Source organism: Oncorhynchus masou, chromosome 6 (assembly GCF_036934945.1).
Source record: "Oncorhynchus masou masou isolate Uvic2021 chromosome 6, UVic_Omas_1.1, whole genome shotgun sequence".
Classification (NCBI taxonomy): domain Eukaryota; kingdom Metazoa; phylum Chordata; class Actinopteri; order Salmoniformes; family Salmonidae; genus Oncorhynchus; species Oncorhynchus masou.
The window spans coordinates 33,471,713-33,494,103 of record NC_088217.1 but is presented as its reverse complement, the minus strand read 5'-3'; the positions used below and the strand labels follow the sequence as shown (position 1 = coordinate 33,494,103).

The 22,391-nt window shown below is 45.4% G+C and overlaps 1 protein-coding gene across 1 annotated transcript in view; it reads right to left on the bottom strand.

Annotated features, from left to right (window-relative positions):
* Positions 1–1,785: 1,785 nt before the first annotated feature.
* The window catches only part of LOC135541937 (rho guanine nucleotide exchange factor 25-like), a 44,851-nt gene continuing 24,245 nt past the window's right edge, over positions 1,786–22,391 (bottom strand). The window contains exons 2-16 of the mRNA XM_064968445.1: positions 18,678–19,018; positions 18,379–18,480; positions 14,286–14,413; positions 13,841–13,907; positions 13,509–13,612; positions 13,080–13,149; positions 12,006–12,095; positions 11,456–11,548; positions 7,388–7,438; positions 7,095–7,172; positions 6,648–6,839; positions 6,379–6,559; positions 5,319–5,521; positions 4,970–5,101; positions 1,786–3,048 (exon numbers count right to left, since the gene is read on the bottom strand). Of these exons, the coding sequence (XP_064824517.1) occupies positions 2,932–3,048; positions 4,970–5,101; positions 5,319–5,521; positions 6,379–6,559; positions 6,648–6,839; positions 7,095–7,172; positions 7,388–7,438; positions 11,456–11,548; positions 12,006–12,095; positions 13,080–13,149; positions 13,509–13,612; positions 13,841–13,907; positions 14,286–14,413; positions 18,379–18,480; positions 18,678–19,018 (1,949 nt within the window). The 3' untranslated portion in view covers positions 1,786–2,931. The remainder of the gene's footprint in view (positions 3,049–4,969; positions 5,102–5,318; positions 5,522–6,378; positions 6,560–6,647; positions 6,840–7,094; positions 7,173–7,387; positions 7,439–11,455; positions 11,549–12,005; positions 12,096–13,079; positions 13,150–13,508; positions 13,613–13,840; positions 13,908–14,285; positions 14,414–18,378; positions 18,481–18,677; positions 19,019–22,391) is intronic.

The window sequence follows — 22,391 nt, the reverse complement described above, 5'->3', positions numbered from 1 at the left end:
CGGGACTCGTCCTGTGCATTGTTGTTATGGGACTCGTCCTGTGCATTGTTGTTATGGGACTCGTCCTGTGCATTGTTGTTATGGGACTCGTCCTGTGCATTGTTGTTATGGGACTCGTCCTGTGCATTGTTATGGGACTCGTCCTGTGCATTGTTGTTATGGGACTCGTCCTGTGCATTGTTATGGGACTCGTCCTGTGCATTGTTGTTATGGGACTCGTCCTGTGCATTGTTGTTATGGGACTCGTCCTGTGCATTATTACGGGACTCGTCCTGTGCATTATTACGGGACTCGTCCTGTGCATTCTTACGGGACTCATCCTGTGCATTCTTACGGGACTCGTCCTGTGCATTATTACGGGACTCGTCCTGTGCATTCTTACGGTGACATTGCATTCTTACGGGACTCGTCCTGTGCATTCTTACGGGACTCGTCCTGTGCATTCTTACGGGATTGCTTACGGGACTCATCCTGTGCATTCTTACGGGACTCGTCCTGTGCATTATTACGGGACTCGTCCTGTGCATTCTTACGGGACTCGTCCTGTGCATTCTTACGGGACTCGTCCTGTGCATTATTACGGGACTCGTCCCTGTCCGGGACTGTCCTGTGCATTATTACGGGACTCGTCCTGTGCATTCTTACGGGACTCGTCCTGTGCATTCTTACGGGACTCGTCCTGTGCATTCTTACGGGTCTCGTCCTGTGCATTCTTACGGGACTCGTCCTGTGCATTCTTACGGGACTCGTCCTGTGCATTCTTACGGGTCTCGTCCTGTGCATTCTTACGGGTCTCGTCCTGTGCATTCTTACGGGACTCGTCCTGTGCATTCTTACGGGTCTCGTCCTGTGCATTCTTACGGGTCTCGTCCTGTGCATTCTTACGGGTCTCGTCCTGTGCATTCTTACGGGTCTTGTCCTGTGCATTCTTACGGGTCTCGTCCTGTGCATTCTTACGGGTCTCGTCTCGTGTATTCTTAAGGGTCTCGTCCTGTGCATTCTTACGGGTCTCGTCCTGTGCATTCTTACGGGTCTCGTCCTGTGCATTCTTACGGGTCTCGTCCTGTGCATTCTTACGGGTCTCGTCCTGTGCATTCTTACGGGTCTCGTCTCGTGTATTCTTAAGGGTCTCGTCCTGTGCATTCTTACGGGACTCGTCCTGTGCATTCTTACGGGTCTCGTCTCGTGTATTCTTACGGGTCTCGTGTATTTATTAGAGGTTGTACCTCGCTCTTTTGTTTGGGTTACATCCCTGTGTTTTTGTATGTTTGTTTTGGGATTCATCCCTGTGCCTTTTCATGGCATGTTGTATTTTTGGGTTGAGTATTGAAGCCCCCTTTTACATATTCCTGCGCCTGTCTCCAATCACTTCTACAACGTGACAAGTAATGATAACTCAAGTTATCAAAACTAAACAAATCACCAATGGATGTGAAACGCTATTGTTTAGTTTTATACAGAATACATTGAATTACTCTTGCTTAGTGGTGCTATTGTTTAGTTTTATACAGAATACATTGAATTACTCTTGCTTAGTGGTGCTATTGTTTAGTTTTATACAGAATACTTTAAATTACTCTTGCTTAGTGGTGCTATTGTTCACTTTTGTATTGTTCCTGTGTGGTGGAAGTATTCATCTCAAAGGCAACAGCTAATGTTGACGACAAGAAGGAAATGGTCATTCTGGGCATTTCCAGGATATTCAAGCCATCTCACTATCAGTTCCTTTTCGGCAGTCTTATAACATGACCAAGAACAGAAGTATGATGTGGGGAGAAACAGCAGCAGTTTTTCATAAACGTTGTTTATTGATATGATCTCACAGCAGATTATTTACATTCATGATGACACTGACAGATGAGCACGCCCTCTATCGGTGTCCCCTTTTCCTCTCCTTCAGAGTTTGGAGTGGGCTTTGTGTGAGTTTACGTGTGTTTTCTTCAGATAACGTTGGAACAATGGCAGGGTTAAAGTGGCCCCTTAAATGAAGGGAAAAGTATGCAAACCGAGCAACACAGTAATAATGGATGGAGTAGACAGTCATGACTGCTCAAGCCCTGGACAAATTCAGTCCCACAATCAAGCTCAAATAGTTCTCCGGCCCACAATGTCAACACTCTTGACCCAAAGGCTGCTTTATGAAATGGTGGTGAGGATGAATTCAGAATAGGAGGGTAGCTATTTAGGAAGAGGGACAGAGAATATATATGGCATTACCTCCCCACTGCTGTTTTACTTTCCTTGTTGTGCAAAGTGATCAAATCTGTCACACGTAGCAGTAGTATAATGTTAATATGGTCCCCGTGTTTAAGAAAAAGCAACATGAAAGGGCTGGCGCCTTAAGTGGTAGTTCCCAAATGTCTATTTCTATACAAAAACAAATGGTGTTAAGCGTGTCACCATATGAGTGGTACTGTACTGTAGAAACGGTTTGCAGTGTGAATAGCAACCGTTGCAACGCAGATGCATTCCACCAGAGACAGAGACAGACCATGGCTACTTTTCCTTTTCTCTCACCAGAGGGCTGCATTTCTGCTTCACTTCTCACATCACAATAGTAAGTACAGGTTTCAAAATAGTAGAAAATGTAATATGACAGAAATACCAACAAAAAAAATCATAATTAGAAGCTAGAGATACCATAGTAATCCTAATATAATGTTATTAGGGTAATCACAAGAGTTGTGATAGTGAAACTGTCTGAACTAACCCCTCCCTAGGCCCCCTGCCTATCCTGAGTGGAGCCAGGTTAACCAGGGCTCTATCAGCCTGCCTCTCATTCGCTATAGACTGAAGGTTACACTAGCTACAGATCTAGGATCAGCTTCCTCATCCCCCAAACCTGGGGGAAATTCTAAGCTGACCTAAGATCAGCGTCTAGGGGCAACTTCACCCTACACCCCTTCATTCAGGCTGTGAAGTCAAAGGTTATCAGCACTCATGCTCATGCAGAGAGAGTTCAGTTAGCTGATCCAGGTTGCCTGAGCGATGCGATGCGTAAGTCCCTCCCTCCCCCGGCATGGCTCCATGGTAACAGACAGTACCACCCTGAGAAGACCAGAGTAGACAGAGGCAGCATGTTCAGTTACATACACATAGTGGAGTCATACCTGGGGCAAGAGGCCTAATATTTCAACTTTTGTATAAAAGCCTTTATTACATATTCCGTTTGGACATCTGTGCAGTCTGAGTCATATTCCGAATGGAAGTCTGTATCTGCTCCTGAGTGGTGCAGGGGTCTAAGGCACTGTGTCTCAGTGCAAGCGCTGTCACTGCAGTCCCTGGTTCGTATCCAGGCTGTATCACGTCTGGCTGTGATTGGGAGTCCCATAGGGCGGTGCACAATTGCCCAGCGGCGTCCGGGTTTGGCTGGGGTAGGCCGTCATTGTAAATAAGAATTTGTTCTTAAACTGACTAGCCTAGTTAAATAAAGGTTAAAAAATATCTTACAAGAAGCCTGTGTATAGGAGGAAGTTGGTAATTGCCTCCCTTACTGTCGCTGAGGGGTTATTGGAATATACTTTAAAGTTACATTATTTCTAGTGGATTCGGAGTTCCTTTGTTTCCTGGACCACCTGCATATCTCCACAGTGAACTGAGCTCTTAATCTCAGAGAGATGGAGAGACAAACACACAGACAAATTGAAACCCTACCTAGCCTTGCAAAGAGGAAAGACAAAGATGATGCTATGTTGAATGGTTATAAAGCAAGATCCTATCCTTACATCGAGACAGGAAGAGAGAGTGACCCAACAGTTTAAACACACTCAGCCTTCACACAATGCTATCAGTCCTCTCACCTTCTCTATATCTATTGTAGCATACATCTCTTTCCAAACACAAAGAACAGTTTCAAATAGCCCTCAACCCACTGACAGGACTACACTTTTTTCCAAGGGCCCCAAAAGTTCCCTATCCCCCTGTCTGCATCTACCAGAGAGCGAGGAGGAACTAAATGAAGTGTGGAAACAGGCATGACAAGCCTCTGATAAGAGCCCTGAAATCAAACCCATTTCCTCCTTTTAATGGGGAGAGTCTGGCTAAATAAGATAAACCACCAGTCAGGGCACTGGGCTAGTTATCCCTGGGAACTGACTGGAGAACGGGACAAAGGAATGTTTTTAACCCCTGAGCCTATCCAAAACTGACTAGGGATCAGATTGTCTGCTGAAGATGACATCCTCAGAGTATTCAGACTTGGAATCAGCGGGACTCGACAGCAATCTATATGGTTTCTATAGTATTTCTAGGATCTGACCACAGATCAATATGACAGCCAGCCAGGGTGCCGTTAGTAGTGTAACCCCAGCTGGGAACAACAACAGGATATCTCCATTCAGACAGAGGATAGGACTGGCCCAGTCATTTCCCTCTAGCACTGGCAAACACGACAACCCGGGCCAATGGCCAGGGGAATAATATGATAAAACAGTAAAGAACCTGGGAAAGTGCTGAGTTATTCCCCTCATCCTAACCGTAGAAGAGCTATTTATAAACTAAACTATTCACTGATCTGTAGTGATGAGAGAGTTTATGGGAGGTTAATTAATGACAGATATCCGGCACAAAAGTCAGTTCAGAACAAATTCTTATTTACAATGACGGCAACACTGGGCCAATTGTGCGCTGCTCTATGGGACTCCCAATAACAGCCAGTTGTGATACAACCTGGAATCGAAACAGGGTTTTTAGTGACACCACTAGCACTGTGATGCAGTGCCTTAGACCACTCCACCACTCAGGAGCCCAAATGGCAGTGAGTCCTAAGTTAACTCAGACTTTCCCGTACTGTAAATCATGCTTTGACTATATTTCTGTAGAAATGTGTGGTTGCTCTCAAAATAGGATTTGGTCAATGTGGATAGCAGTTGTGAATTGTCAGAACCTGCAAGATACTATATCACTGCTATACTGCGAGTGTTGGAGTCAGTGGGTTCTTATTGTATTTCACTGCAGTGTGGTTGAATACCTGTAAGCTGTGCTGGGTAGGGGGGCACAGGCCGTTGGACACCCCCTGGAAGTGCCTGGCCTCTTGGGACATGGTGAGCTTCAGAGGGAGGTGAGAGGGACGGGGTGTTGCAGGGCTAAGGTACAGTGGGGACTAAAAGAGGAAAAAGGAGGGGTGAATAAGAGGAAGACAGACAGAGAGAGAAATAGAGAGCGATAAATAATTAGGTAATTAGATTAAATGTATTCTTACCAGTAGCTACTAAAACTATTGTATCTTCACATTCTGTGGTCAGCATCCCAAATGGCACCCTATTCAATAGGGCTCCAGTTCCCTACTATGTAGGGAATGGGGTTTTATTAGTGCCTACCTGTGTGTCTGCAGTGGGTCCCTGGCTGGGCAGGTGCAGGGAGGGCAGAGAGGTGTTGTAGGAGTGCAGGTAAGGTAGCCGGTGGCGGTCAATGGAGGCCGAGGAGTGGGGTCGCAGGCCAGAGGTTGTTGCCACGGGTGCCCTCATGGCTCGTCCCAGGCTGTTCGACTCCCTTCGCTGGTACTCTATAGGAGACTGGAGAGCTATGGACCACAGAAGATGAGGAAGGACAGGAGGTAAGTTGTAGGGAGAAAAAGTGAGACCCAATCATGCAGTTGATGCTTAACCAATGGTACTATTTATTTGTTTATTGAGCATCTATAAATGTATCCATATGGCAGAATCAATCAATTTACAGTGTTGCTCCCCTATTGTAAATACTTAATTAACACAGCTTAAAAATATCCTGAAATGTTTCATCATATTTTCAAACATACACTGAGTTTACAAAACAGTAGGAACACCTTCCTAATATTGAGCTGCACCCCTTTTGCCCTCAGAACAGCCTCAATTCATTGGGGCATGGACTCTACAAGGTGCCGAAAGGGTTCCACAGGGATGCTGGCCTGTATTGACTCCAATGCTTCCCACAGTTGTGTCAAGTTTGCTTGATGTCCTTTGGGTGGTTGACCATTATTGATACACACGGGAAACTGTTGAGTGTGAAAAACCAAGCAGCGTTGCAGTTCTTGACACACTCAAACCAGTACGCCTGCCACCTACTACCACACCCCGTTCAAAGGCACTTCAATCGTTTTTCTTGCCCATTCACTCTGAATGGTACACATACACAATCCATGTCTCACTTGTCTCCAGGCTTAAAAATCCTTTAACCCGTCTCTTCACCTTCATCTATACTGATTGAAGTGGATTTAACAAGTGACATCAATAAGGGATCATAGCTTTTACCTGGATTCACCTGGTCAGTCTGTCAAGGAAATGTTTTGTATACTTGTGTGTGTAAACATCAGAGTAAAAAGTAGTACACTAAATAGGGAATAGGATGTCATTTGGAACACATGATGTATGTGGCCCTGGGTCCAGCTGTCAGCAGCAGTACCGTTGAGGAAGTTCCTCTGTGTCTCCAGGATCTGGACCACGTCGTTGACCCAGGCCCTTCGCGTCTCAGGGGACGATGCCTGGAGGACGAAGCGTGTCACGCTCCCATCAGGCCCGCGGGACGTCAGGACCAGACGACATGGGTCCTCCTCACAGTGGTCCTCCACACCCAGACAACTGAGCTGCAGTAGAGAGGTGAGGCACAAGGGTCACATACACACACACACACGCACAGAAACACAAACACACACAGTACTCCGCCATTCTCACCTTGATGCTGTTTTTAAAGGTGTACCCTGGCAGAGAGAAGCCCTTTTTCCTGTCGATTGGCTCACTGATAATGACCAGCTGTTCAAACAGGAAGACACGCCTCTCCTTGGCGCGGGTCAGGAAGCTGCTGTCCTGCTCACAGACTGTAAAGGTGTCCTGCTGGAGCAGCTTCCCCTGGGCTGTGATCTTCCCCTGAGAGAGAGACCCCCATAAGATAGAAAGAAAAACACTCATTTGAGTCATTTAGCGGACACTTATCCAGAGCAACTTAAAGTAGTGAGTGAATACATTTACATACTTTTTGTACTCATCATGTATAATGTTTTTGTTTGACAAGTGATATAATCAAAATGGTTTCCACCTGTTTTCAGTAATCTCATACATGCTTGCCAACTGTGCTAGAAAACACAACATCACATGGAGAACAGCGTTTGGTGTCTATCTCACCTCAAAGCCCTGCAGCCTGCCCACATTCATCATATCATTACAGCGCTTGGGCACGAAACACGTCACCTCCACCGCTCTCTGTGGGTGAGAGAAGAGGGGTGGAGATGGAGAGAAAGATGTTGTGGGATAGACAATTATTGTTTGCAACTTAAAACAGTATTTTTTTTTCTCGTTCTCCAACAGAGCTGTGTACATGAGAGAACTCTGTGTGCAGTTCACAGTAATATCACAAGAAATTATTGGAAATGTTTTGACCATGACTGTTTGTACCATGGTTTTGGGAGAACTCTCACCTCCAGCTCTGAGGTATCCCTTCCTGCTTTGGTGTAGTACTTCAGGAAGTCCTGAGGGATCCAATCAGAGAATAGTTACTGAATGTTTCAGAGTGATTTCTGAACAAAATGGGACTGTACTGTATCTTGTGTTTCATCATAAAAGAGCGACTGTCACGCCCGGTCTTAGTATTTTGTGTTTTCTTTATCTATTTGGTCAGGCCAGGGTGTGACATGGGTTTTTGTATGTGGTGTGTTTTGTCTTGGGGTTTTTTCACAGGTATTGGGATTGTAGCTTAGTGGGGTTTTCTAGGTTAGTCTATGGCTGTCTGAAGTGGTTCTCAATCAGAGGCAGGTGTTTATCGTTGTCTCTGATTGGGAACCATATTTAGGCAGCCATATTCTTTGAGTGTTTCGTGGGTGATTGTCCTTGTTCCTGTTCTGTGTTACTTTGCACCAGTATAGGCTGTTTTCGGTTTTCACATTACGTTTGTTGTTTTTGTATTTGATTCGTGTTTACTTTGTTTCATTAAACATGAATCACAATAGCCACGCTGCATTTTGGTCCGACTCTCCTTCGCATATAGAAAACTGTTACAGAATCACCCACCACAACAGGACCAAGCGGCATGGTGACAGGCAGCGGCAGCAGGAGTTACGAAGTCTGGAGTATACGACTTGGGAGGAAATAGACAGGTGGGCGGTCGACCCAGGGAGAGTGCCGGAGCCCACCTGGGATTCGCTGGAACAGTGCGAAGAGGGTTACAGGAGAATGGAGTTGGAGAAACAAGCACGGCGGCGTGGAAGGAAGCCCGAGAGTCAGCCCCAAAAATGTATTGGGGGGAGGGACAGGGAGAGTGTGGCAGAGTCAGGAGTCAGACCTGAGCCAACTCCCCCTGTTTATCGTGAGGAGCCAAGGAGGAGACCAGAACCAGAGCCGGTGTTGGAGGTGAGCGAAGCAGAGACTGTGAAGGAGTTAACCTGTTAAATCTATGGGGGCGCTATTTCATTTTTGGATAAAAAGACGTGCCCGTTTTAAGCGCAATATTTTGTCACAAAAAGATGCTCGACTATGCATATAATTGATAGCTTTGGAATTAAAACACTCTGAGGTTTCCAGAACTGCAAAGATATTGTCTGTGAGTGCCCCAGAACAGAAGCTACAGGCAAAACCAAGATGAAACTGCAACCAGGAAATGAGCAGGATTTTTGAGGCTCTGTTTTTCATTGTCTCCTTATATGGCTGTGAATGCGACAGGAATGAGCCTGCCCTATCTATCGTTTCCCCAAGGTGTCTGCAGCATTGTGACGTATTTGTAGGCATATCATTGGAAGATTGACCATAAGAGACTACATTTGCCAGGTGTCCGCCCGGTGTCCTCCGTCGAAATTGGTGCGTCATCTTCAACTGCACGTCTTTTTCCAAGCGATTCACCGGAGAAAGGAGGCTACCATGAACATATATCAATGAAGAGATATGTGAGAAACACATTGAGGATTGATTCTAAACAGCATTTGCCGTGTTTCAGTCGATATTATGGAGTTAATTTGGAAAACAGTTCGCCGTTTTGATGACTGAATTTTCGGGTTTTTTTGGTACCCAAACGTGATGTACAAAGAATCTTTCAGGAAAAACTGAACATTTGCTATGTAACTGAGTCTCCTCATTGAAAACATCCTAAGTTCTTCAAAGGTAAATGATTTTATTTTAATCCTTTTCTGGTTTTTGTGCAAATGTTGCCCGCTAAATGCTATGCTAAATGCTACGCTAGCTATCACAAATGCTTGTTTTGCTATGGTTCAAAAGCATATTTTGAAAATCTGAGATGACAGTGTTGTTAAGAAAAGGCTAAGCTTGAGAGCTAGCACATTCATTTCATTTCATTTGCGATTTTCATAAATAGTTAACGTTACGTTATGCTAATGAGCTTGAGGCTATAACTGGATACAGGTTTTTTTCATAGCCAAACGTGAACAAAACGGAGCGATTTGTCCTACACAAATAATATTTTTTTGAAAAACTGAACATTTGCTATCTGAGAGTCTCCTCATTGAAAACATCTGAAGTTCTTCAAAGGTAAATGATTTTATTTGAATGATTTTCTGGTTTTTGTGAAAATGTTGCTGGCTGAATTCTAGGCTTATAGCTATGCTAGTTATCAACACTCTTACACAAATGCTTGTTTAGCTATGGTTGAAAAGCATATTTTGAAAATCTGAGATGACAGTGTTGTTAACAAAAGTCTAAGCTTGAGAGCAAATATATTTATTTCATTTCATTTGCGATTTTCATGAATAGTTAACGTTGCGTTATGCTAATGAGCTTGAGGCTATAAATAGAATCCCGGATCCGGGATTGCTCGACTCAAGAAGTTAATGGGGAAATTGGAGGAGAGAGTTATGAGGGAGTTGCTGTGTTGGTGCTTTAGGCATGGAATTCGCCCGACGGAGCGTGTCGGGGATTTGCAGAGCTGCCAGTCTGCAAGAAGCCGCCAGAGCTGCCAGTCTGCAAGAAGCCGCCAGTCTGCAAGAAGCTGCCAGAGCTGCCAGTCTGCAAGAAGCCGCCAGTCTGCATGGAGCAGCCAGAGCTGCCAGTCTGCATGGAGCAGCCAGAGCTGCCAGTCTGCAAGAAGCCGCCAGTCTGCAAGAAGCCGCCAGAGCTGCCAGTCTGCAAGAAGCCGCCAGTCTGCATGGAGCAGCCAGAGCTGCCAGTCTGCATGGAGCAGCCAGAGCTGCCAGTCTGCAAGAAGCAGCCAGAGCTGCCAGTCAGCATGGATCTGCCAGAGCTGTCAGTCAGCATGGAGCAGCCAGAGCCGCCAGTCAGCATGGAGCAGCCAGAACCGCCAGTCAGCCAGGATCCGCCAGGATCTTCCAGATCCGCCAGGATCCGCCAGTCAGCCAGGATCTTCCAGAACCGCCAGTCAGCCGGGATCCGCCATCAGCCAGAGTCTTCCAGATCCGCCAGTCAGCCAGGATCTGCCAGAACCACCAGCCAGCCAAGATCTGCCAGAGCCAACTACCTGCCTGAGCTTCCTCTCAGTGCCGAGCTACCCCTCAGTGCCGAGCTACCCCTCAGTGCCGAGCTACCCCTCAGTCCAGTGGGGTCCTTGGTGAGGACTGCTAGGCCAAGGTCGGCGGCGAGGGTCGCCTATCTAAGGACGCGAGGAAGATGGAATAAGACTTTGTTAGAGTGGGGTCCACGTCCCGCGCCGGAGCAGCCACCGTGGACAGTCGCCCACCCGGACCCTCCCCTATGGGTTTTGGTGTGCGGTCGGGAGTCCGCACCTTGGGGGGGGGGGGGTTCTGTCACGCCCCGGTCTTAGTATTTTGTGTTTTCTTTATCTATTTGGTCAGGCCAGGGTGTGCCATGGGTTTTTGTATGTGGTGTGTTTTGTCTTGGGGTTTTTTCACAGGTATTGGGATTGTAGCTTAGTGGGGTTTTCTAGGTTAGTCTATGGCTGTCTGAAGTGGTTCTCAATCAGAGGCAGGTGTTTATCGTTGTCTCTGATTGGGAACCATATTTAGGCAGCCATATTCTTTGAGTGTTTCGTGGGTGATTATCCTTGTTCCTGTTCTGTGTTACTTTGCACCAGTATAGGCTGTTTTCGGTTTTCACATTACGTTTGTTGTTTTTGTATTTGATTCGTGTTTACTTTGTTTCATTAAACATGAATCACAATAGCCACGCTGCATTTTGGTCCGACTCTCCTTCGCATATAGAAAACCGTTACAGCGACATATTATCCACTGTGAGATTAGTGAGCTGATAAGAGGACTTGGGACTCTTGGGACAAAAGCTTTCAACATTCATCTCTAAATCACAGTAAAAGCTCCCACAATGCTGGGGGGCAGGCTGCTTATTCTCCAGTCACTCACAATTTTTCTTTCTTCCTGCCTTTCTCTCCATCTCTTCCAGTGACAAGTCATTCAATACAGCTCCATTTCACGATGACTCAAATCAGCTAGGGCTAGATGACATCATGCTAATTATACCAGTTATTTTCCATATTCCAGAGGGATTTCAAATACACGTATACGCACACAGGCAGACGCGCTTAAACAAGTACACATGCAGATGCAAACACACACCTTGAGCAGTAGTTGATATTTCATGATCCTCTGTACTGGTTTGATGAGCAGGTCATTGAGTTGTAGTCTGTGGCCCAGCTGCTGCCTCAGCTCCTACAGAACCAGACAGGTTAGCTCCTCATAGGACACAGGCATAACTAAGGGCATCTTTGGGTCAGCCAGACAGAACCCACTGAACAAAAAATGATTGAATCAACGTTGTTTGAATGCCATTTTGACAAATGTATGTGATGTTGAATCAACATGGAAAACTGATTGGATTTTCAGAAAACATATTTTTTGTTGATTTCACATTGAATTCAAGTTGACAACTCAACCAAATGTAAATCAAAACTAGAAGTTGAAATGATGTCTGTGCCCAGTTGGAAGACATACAGAACAAAGGGCAGGTTTTGGTCAGTCAGACATAGAGACATAGAATTAGCACTTAAGATACAAACAACCCAAACCAGAGTTAGAGAAATAAGAGGAATTAGGCTAGAATGATGCCTGAGTGGGATTCAACTGCTCTTAAACTATCCTTGTCGTTGTACTGTGAAGAGTCACTCACCTCGAAGTAGGTCTCGATATACTCTGAGACAATGTGCTCTGACTTGGGCTTGTTCTGACAGTACACTACGTACATGTGGAGACGCCGCTCCTAGAGGTCCAAAAACAAACACAGAGATGATGAGAGCTTTACCAGAGGGTGGCGCCTGTGGTCCCTGTGTGTGAGAGAGCTAGTGTGTGTGTGTGTGTGTGTGTAGGCTAAATGTCTCCGCCATTGTGGATGCTCTAACCCTCTTATTCCTCTAAGTTTGACTCAGTTCTCCTTCCCCTCCAGGCCCTTTTGAAATGTGTTTAATAGGAGCAGGAACTTTGCCTTATTAAATGGTTCCGGCAGCTTGGGAAGAATCCTTTAATTCACTCTTGCTTAATTAAACATGCTGGACTAATGAAGGAACAGAGAGGGAGCAAAAGAGAGACAGGGAAGTGGGAGAGCGAAAGAGAGAGTATGTGCATGTGTCTATAGAAGATAATGTGTGTATGTGTGCATGGACGATCTCCTGCCATGGTTTTGCTTTTCTCACTCGGCCTAAATTTTTTTCTGTGAGAGCCCGACCTTCACACACAAACCCAGCTGTTTGTGTGTGTGCACACATTTGTGTGTGTGCACTAAGTACAAACACAGCTGTTTATTTGCTTTGAATGTCATTTATCTGTCATTATGGCTCATTTGTTTCTGCAGTTTCACAAACAGCCTGGCGTTTGAACACTGGCTCTTTGTAACTAGACCTGTTAGCTGACCGTAGCACAGTACAAAGCCCTGTAGGACAATTATGCCTGCACTTATTATTATTCTACTGGCTTTCACCTCTCGTCTCCTCCAGGCAGCCTGAACGATCAAGACACATCTGGATGGCAGTGAGCCAGAGACAGGGACAGTAAACAGTCAGTACTCTGAAGACACCAAGACTTCTTACCAGACACACAGAGGGACACCCTGGAACTTCATTCCAAATACAAGAAAACAGAATCAAAGACCATGTAAGGAGCTAGGTTGTCATGGTGTGTCCGCAAACAAAGAGTTACACTTATGCAAACACAAACACTCATTTGCACACACACACACACACAGACTCACATGCTTGATGAAGAGTTGGGCCAGTCTGTCGGGCTCTGACACACACTTCTCCAGCTCCCCCAGGAGATAGCTGTGACACACAGAGCAGAGGGGAGGGTTGAACACCAATATACACTCATCTACACACACACAGGCAGAGGGGAAGAGACACACAGATACACACACACACACACACACACAACTATACACATGGAAACAGATACACACAGAAAGATCGAGAGAAACAGATCCGACAGGTTTTCCCGAGACCACACACACACCCAGGAAATATCTGACAGCCATGTGGATTCAGTGTGAGAGCATCAGACTTATATGATACGTGCTGATGAACATGCTCCAGTCTCAGTGAGCTCTCACACATACGCTCTTCACATAAACAGCGCTCAGTATTCACATTCACACACATTTAGCCAAGAGCGTGAGACCTACTCTTTATGCCAGTCATAGATCTGGTGGATGTTCCCGAACACAATCTTGTCTTTGCCCTTCATGTCCTCTGGAATCCCTTGAGTGGCCATGCTGGCCATGTAGCCCTGGGCAAAGTAGAAGACACACACATCCTACCTCAGGACAGGAAATACTGCTACTTCACAGGAGGGCATCTGGCTATAGTCATCATTGTCTAATATGGTAGAGACAATAGCATAACATCTATGGCATAACAGAAAAAATAGTATTTTTTCAGACTAGGTACTTTATATCAAAAATAACTGATAGGGGGGTCAGCATAAAAAATGTCACATGATCGATTTGTCACACACCTCTACTATGAGGCCCAGGTCGTCCACATACAACTTCTCTGTCTCTATCAGCTCTGTCAGCACATATCTGAGAGCGAGAGAGAGAGAGATGAGTTGGCTGTAGTAATAAAGGGCAGCCATTAAACAGTGTCTTCTCTCATCACAGTGAGGGATGGGGTTCTCCCAGAGTGGAGCCAGCACTTCCACCACACCGTTAGCTCTCATCAGGACACAGCATACAGAATTACATCCCAACTGGAACCATATTCCCTGTATAGTACACTACTTTTGACCAGGGCCCTTAGGGAACGGACTGCCATTTGGGACAATGGGACTTAATGACTGCAGCACCAGGAGCACGTAGATGCTGCATTATACTGTGGTGGAAAACTGACAGTCCATTCATGGGATCGGGACCATAAGACTGGACACATTGTGGGTTCACGCGGAGGTCACAACCACCTACATGCTCTTCTCTAAGGCACTCCTCCTGTCCTCCTCACTGTCCATGGTGGCTGACCATTGGCTGGTCGAGTCATCAATCAGGGAGGAGCCATCTTCTTCTTCTGGGAGAATAGTGGAATAATGATGGCTCTGAAAGAAGAGGGTGGAGAGATGAGTTCATACATGTATTCACTCCAGGTCTGTTGACTGTAAGCATATGTCTGCTATACAAAGAGAGCATAGAGTCCAGGCCCGACAGACAGTTCATGAATTGGACCTATGGCTGGTAGCTCCTAATCCAGGAAGCAGACGTCCATGGGAAGGAGAGGGAGGAAGTAGGGAGACTCCTCAGGACAAGGCCAGCACCCTGTAGGCTGTTCCAAGAGGGAGACTACTCAGGACAACTCCAGCACCCTGTAGGCTGTTCCAAGAGGGAGACTACTCAGGACAACTCCAGCATCCTGTAGGCTGTTCCAGGAGGGAGACTGCTCACAACTTATCCCCTCTGAAAAAAAACTGCCTGCCGTGACACTTAGTCCACACCCTCTGTACTCTGATAGCAATAAGCACTTTTCCATCTCTTTTCCTTTCTCTCTTTCTTGCCTAGGTGATAGCAGGCTGAAATGGCAAGAGAGTAATATTTCAAAGAATAAATAAGTCTTCACCTCAAATACAGGTTAATCTCTTAATAGGAATAACAATGTAATCTTCTCTTTCTAAGACTTCAGCCAGCCTTGTATTTATCTGTACCATCGCTCAACCCACCGCTCAAATGGGTGCTGATAGCCACAGCACGTCTGCCTCATTCTTCCTCGTATCCTGTTACCACCGCCAGGCAGCCCACAGACAGTATGTCTATTCACCAGTACCTAAGCTATGTTAAAGGGATGGCAGAGCTCCTGATGGACCTAGTGAGGTAGCCTATTCATGGCAGTTCAGCTCAGGGTCATCTCTTCTGACCGTGGAGGGGAGGTAAAAGGCAACGGCAGAGCTTTGATAAGAGTCCTAAAGACTTACACATTTATTGACCCTCATGGAGAGCGTCAGTGGTTAGAATGTGTCATGGGGTGTAAAGGCTGGAGTTTCAGTAAGAGTTAGGAGGGGGAGGGAGTGAGAACATTTCCAGCTTGGCCATTCCCTCTAGCACTTCCTCAAGGCCCCCCCCCCATTTCCTCTTCTTCCTTCCCGTAAATTCTCCAGTCTCTCTAAGCCTGACCGAGCCTCACCCAAAGACCCTGTTCTGACCTCCAGTCCCCCTCTACCTCCCTATTCCCTCCCCTTGACAGCCTCCTCTGGTTTCTCTTCTTTCCCCCATTACCCACGTCTCCCTCAACCCCTCTCTACCCCTACCTCTGCTCCCTAACCATGTTATATCCAGCATCCCTGTAGCTCTTTCTCTAACACCCACTTCTTAGTCTTCCCCGGACCTCTACTCTACTAACCCCCCTCTACCCAGCCCTCCACCCCCAGCCCTGACCCTGTTTTCAGCTCCCCAGTGAGTCTGTGGACGCAGTAGGCTGTCCGGGGCTGATCTGCTGCCTCGCTGCTTGATCACTTCCAGATGCAGCCTGGAAAATCCCACAGGATTGATCCCACTGAGCAAGGGCTTTCTTAAAGGTTCTTTAGATTTAAAGTGGTGAGAGTTTTTCCTGATTGTTTGAGGGCGAGAGCGTGTGTGTGTGTTTTTGTGTGCATGTGCGTATAATAACTGATAAGGCAAAGTTGTTCTTTGAAGGTAATGTTTGGGTGAATTGGAGTTACTGCCAGACACTGTACACTGAATATACTGTACAGCATTCCCAGTGACTATGTATTTGCAGGGGGAAACTGTTATGTTTTATAAACATTAGCTATACTAATTTAGCATACTCCTCTGGTTTGTTTGATGACTCTAGCATTGCTTATGTGCTCTGTTTGAATGTTAATGTCCTAATTACCAGGGTTTTTGCATTAACCAATAAGCGGTTGCCCAGCAACAGCGGTATCTCAGGTTACATGAGGAGAGACTTGATATTTTCTGACCTAACATCTATTTATGGTTAACTCTCCTCCGCTTTCTCTGTTGTTCAGGATTCTCTCTCTCTCTCTCTCTCTCTCTCTCTCTCTCTCTCTCTCTCTCTCTCTCTCTCTCTCTCTTTCGCCACCTCCCCCCACTCTCTCCTTATTGAATATTGATACGGGTTTTAAAGGGAGTTGTTTCAGGCTCAGTGCCAGTGTTTGACTAACAGGGAAATGAATGCTCTGACAGCTGTAATATCTCTTTGTTCTCTAAATCTCCACAGAATCAGCCTTTGTGTACAGAGCTCTAACAATCAAATCAAATTGTATTTGTCACGTGCCGAAAACAACAAGTGTAGACCTTCCCGTGAAATGCTTATTTACAAGCCTTTACATACCAAGAATGGAGTTTCATGAAGAGATAAGAAAATATTTAATAAATAAACTAAAATCAAAAAATATATTTTTTAAAGGAATGCAATAAAATTGCAATAACAGTGCCTTCGGAAAGAATTCAGACCCATTGACCTTTTCCACATTTTGTTACGTCACAGCCTTATTCTAAAATATGTATATTTTTAAGAATCATCAGCAATCTACACACAATACCCCATAATGACAAAGCAAAAACAGGTTGTTACAAATGTATAAAAAAACAGAAAACACATACCTTATTTACATAAGTATTCAGACCGATTGCTATGAGACTCTAAATTGAGCTCAGGTGCATCCTGTTTCCATTGATCATCCTTGAGATGTTTCTACAACTTGATTGGAGTCCAGCTGTGGTAAATTCAATTGATTGGACATGATTTGGAAAGAAACACACCTGTTCCCACAGTTGACAGTGCATGTCAGAGCAAAAACCAAGCCACGAGGTTGAAGGAATTGTCCGTAGAGCTCCGAGACAGGATTGCGTCGTGGCACAGAGCTGGGGAATTGTACCAAAACATTTCTGCAGCATTGAAGGTCCCCAAGAGCACAGTGGCCTCCATCATTCTTAAATGGAAGAAGTTTGGAACCACCAAGACTCTTCCGAGAGCTGGCCTCCGAGCCATATTGAGCAATTGGGGGAGAAGGGCCTTGGTCAGGGAGGTGATCAAGAACCCGATGGTCACTCTGACAGAGCTCCAGAGTTCCTCTGTGGAGATGGGAGAACCTTCCAGAAGGACAACTATCTCTGCAGCACTCCACCAATCAGGCCTTTATGGTTTAGTGGCCAGATGGAAGCCACTCTTCAGTAGTAAAAGACACATGACAGCCAGCTTGGAGTTTGCCAAAAGGCACCTAAAGACTCTCAGACCATGAGAAACAAGATTATCTGGTCTGATTAAACAAAGATTGAACTCTTTGGCCTGAATGCCAGGCATCACATCTGGAGGAAACCTGGCACCATCCCTATGGTGAAGCATGGTGGTGGCAGCATCATGCTGTGGGGATGTTTTTCAACGACAGGATTGAGGGCTCCAGAGTGCTCAGGACCTCAGACTGGGGTGAAAGTTCACCTTCCAACAGGACAGCGACCCTAAGCTCACAGCCAAGACGACACAGGAGTGGCTTTGGGACAAATCTCTGAATGTCCTTGAGTGGCCCAGTCAGAGCCTGGACTTAAACCCAATCGAACATCTCTGGAGAAACCTGAAAATAGCTGTGCAGTGACGCTCCCATCCAACCTGACAGAGCTTGAGAGGATCTGCAGAGAAGAATAGGAGAAACTCCCCAAATACAGTTGTGCCAAGCTTGTAGCGTCATACCCAAGAAGACTCATGGCCGTAATCACTGCCAAAGGTGCTTCAACAATGTGCTGAGTAAAGGGTCTGAATACTTATGTAAATGTGATATTTCAGTTTTTTATTTTTAATAAATTAGCAAACATTTCTAGAAACCTGTTTCTGCTTTGTCATTATGCAGTTTTGTTTGTAGATTGATAAGAAGAAGAAAAAAAGAGGGTAAGGCTGTAACGTACAGTAACAAAATATGGAAAAAGTCAAGGTGTCTGAATACTTTCCGAAGGCACCGTGTACAGGGGTTACCGGTACCGAATCAATGTGGGGGGTACAAAAGGCTGCTGTGTCCTCTGTCTGCTCTGTTTGTGTGTGTATGTGTGTAATCCTTACCAGACTGTGTGTATCCCTGTCCTGTAGTAGGTCAGATAGGTAGCTGTGACAGAGAGGGTGTGTTGGAGAGTACATCGCTGGACTCACCAGGCCGTCATTCCCCTGCACAACACACAACATACACAATATAACACACATACACGCATGCACACATACACACACACATACACACGTAATCTATTCACGTTACTTGGGCATTCATATTGGAGTCAGGGGTTTGTCCTGAAGTGATGTTATCACAATCTTTTATAAAAACCTCTGTGTGGATTCCAAGGCTATAGTAGAGTGTAATGCCTCACCAAGTCCACATCAGTGCAGGGGAGGATTGTGTAGTTCTCCCCCTGCTCCAGAGGCCTTCCAAGGGCTTGGCCGTTAGGGAGGAGGGGAGAGGGATGCTTCCCATCCAGCCTGTGAACCTGCCTGTCATCCTTGCATCCCCCTCCTCCTTTCACTCCTCCTCCTCCCCCCACGCTCAGCTTGCGGATGGGGTTGGTGAGCCACTTCTTCAGGGCACTGACGGAGTGCCGTGACTCCCCAGGGGAGGAGGGCGAGCAGGGGCTGGAGATGCCAGAGGCCTGGTTGGCCACAGAGCCTACGGATGGAGTGATGCTGCCCTCACTGCCGGCCACAGAGTACGACTCTACAGGGGAGACAGAGAGAGAGGTTTTAGTTATTCAGTTATTGAGGTAATTTAGTCCAACTTGATTTAAGCACAGGTTTTTCTATTGGTTACTTCCTTAGAATACCTTGAATTTATAGACTAATGTATTAACAGTACTCAATTTCCCAGTACCAGCTTTAATACCACAGCAACCAGGCCATTTACTGCATTCTAACCCACACAGAGCTCTCATGTGGATATTGCCTTACCACCTCACAAAAATGTGCTTAAATGATCTATTTTAAGCAGATAGTATTTATATCATTGTAGCATAGGGAGTCACATGTCGGGCCGAAATAAACCACGTTTAATCAACAAATCCACAGGTGGAAACTCACTTTACAGTACAAAGAAAGAAACAGAAAGAACAAGATACTTTGGCTCGGACACTGTTTATCTACTGTGTGTGTGTGTGGGGGGGGGGGGCATTCTTAACTAAGCTATGGAGAGAGATGTTGATTAGACGTCCTAAAATAGTCCACACGCGACAGATGACACAGCCATCGAGTCAGCCTGCCGATGTGATATCATCACTGAGAGAGAGGCAGGAAGAGGAGGAACAAGAGTGTGGAGTGGGTCTGCAGGGAGAAAGGGGTAAACATATTGGAGGAGGTTTATGTTAACACATACTGTATATGTCCTCAAAGAGAGTGTGGATATGAGTTTTAAACTCATGCCGTGCTGGGTTGAGCCCGGCCCACCCTGTCTTCTCTCTCAGGGGGTAAGGAGTTGGTGTTTACAGAATGGTATACACTGGCTGACCCCACTGTATATTTGGATTCCAGTGAGACATTGCAATGACAGTGAAAATGAGGAAAGGAAGAGGTACAAAGGGGAAAAGGAGTGAGAAAGAGTGAGAGGAATTGAGAGGCAGGAGGTGGAGGGACGAACACACAGTAAAATAGTTTGAGAGGAGAGAGAGGAAGACAAGAATGAAGAGTTTTCTTGGGAGACGAATGAGGCCTTGAGAAAACACATCGTCAGCAAGAGCAAGCTGACTCAGACACTCTGTCTGTAAGTCTGTCTTGTAGTGATGGAAAAGCAGCTGATGTAAATCATGACAGCCAAAGCCAGCCCCTATCACCCATTCTATCCTAACCATTGTTTCCTGTACTCCTAAATTAGCATTAGTGGGCTAATACAATTGCTGTCACTCACTCACACCACAGAATGAATTCCATTAACGAAGCCTTTAGACTATGGAAAAGAGTATGATCTCAAACACACTGCTCTGATTAGGAAGCCCCAACATTAACGTTTGATTTTGTTCTGCTGATCTTAGCAGTGGTTTAAGCTCTTTGTGGCTCTTTGCTGCCACTTTGGCCACCTCCCAGACTCCTAACTATGTACCGCCAGCATATTGATTTAAGCTGTAATCATAGAAATGGGGTATCAGTGGCCCAGAGATAAGCTGAGACAGATCTTCTGTAGAAGTCTGACATAGCCATTTTTAGGAGACACCACATTGGCGGTTACACTGTTAATAACATGGTCATTTCTCTGGTACTGGTCACTTTTAATTTATACCCAGCTAGCACATTTGGTTTCTTGGAAGTTGTGGAAATGAATGTTTTGGTTTCACATTGGTTGTGGGAATGAAGCCATACGTTTCCTGACCGTTAAAACTGAATGTTTTTTTAAAGTGGAGATTTCATCTTTTCAGGGAACTTTTATTTTTAGGTTGCAGGGAGGTTCTGATAACGTTTTACTCTGGTTCCTTGAAAGTTTTCCTGTGAAGTTGTATTAACGCTCTGAGAATGGAAACTGTAGGTTATTTTGAGTTTCTTTTAAACTTCCTTAACTTTTACTAAATATTTCAATACGACTTTTAATAACACTGCTATCTTATTTTCGGTTAACTTTTTTTTACTCCAATCACAGATAGGACACATGGAAATTAATTTCCTTGGGCTTTAATCATGCAAACACATTTATTTTTTATTGTGACACGACATCAGTGAGATTCAAACCTACAATCTTCTGTTTTCTATCCATGAAATTAGTCCACTGCATCATCATGATGGAGCTAGAATACAATGTTTTTTTACACATACATTCATTTTGGTATATTCAAACAGAGTGACCTCCATCATTCTTAAATAAAAGAAGTTTGGAACCACCAAGACTCTTCCTAGAGCTGGCTGCCCGGCCAAACTGAGCATTCGGAAAAGGGACTTGGTCAAGGAGGAGACCAAGAACCCGATGGTCACTCTGACAGAGCTCCAGAGTTCCTCTGTGAAGATGGGAGAACCTTCCAGAAGTACAACCATCTCTGCAGGACTCCAACAATCAGGCCTTTATGGTAGAATGGCCAAACAGATGCCACTCTTCAGTAAAATGCGCATGACAGCCTGCTTAGAGTTTGCCAAAAGGCACCTAAAGGACTCTCAGAACATGAGAAACAAGATTCTCTGGTCTGATGAAACCAATATTGAACTCTTTGGCCTTAATTTCAAGTGTCATGTCTGGAGGAAACCTGGCACCATCCCTACGTTGAAGGATGGTGGTGGCAACATCATGTTGTGGGGACATTTTTTCAGCGACTGGGAGACTAGTGAGAATCGAGGGAAAGATGACGGAGCAAAGTACAGAGAAATCCTTGATGAAAAGCTGCACAGACTGGGGCGAAGGTCCACCTTCGCACAGGAAAACAACCCTTTTTTAAATGTATTTTTTATTTCACCTTTATTTAACCAGGTAGGCTAGTTGAGAACAAGTTCTCATTTGCAACTGCGACCTGGCCAAGATAAAGCATAGCAGTGTGAACAGACAACACAGAGTTACACATTGAGTAAACCGTAAACAAGTCAATAACACAGTAGAAAAAAAGGGTCTATATACATTGTGTGCAAAAGGCATGAGGAGGTAGGCAAATAATTACAATTTTGCAGATTAACACTGGAGTGATAAATGATCAGATGGTCATATACAGGTCGAGATATTGATGTGCAAAAGAGCAGAAAAGTAAATAAATAAAAACAGTATGGAGATGAGGTAGGTATAATTGGGTGGGCTATTTACCGATAAGGCTATGTACAGCTGCAGCGATCGGTTAGCTGCTCAGATAGCAGATGTTTGAAGTTGGTGAGGGAGATAAAAGTCTCCAACTTCAGCGATTTCTGCAATTTGTTCCAGTCACAGGCAGCAGAGAACTGGAACGAAAGGCGGCCAAATGAGGTGTTGGCTTTAGGGATGATCAGTGAGATACACTTGCTGGAGCGCGTGCTACGGGTGGGTGTTGCCACCGTGACCAGTGAACTGAGATAAGGCGGAGCTTTACCTAGCATGGACTTGTAGATGACCTGGAACCAGTGGGTCTGGCGACGAATATGGAGCGAGGGCCAGCCTACTA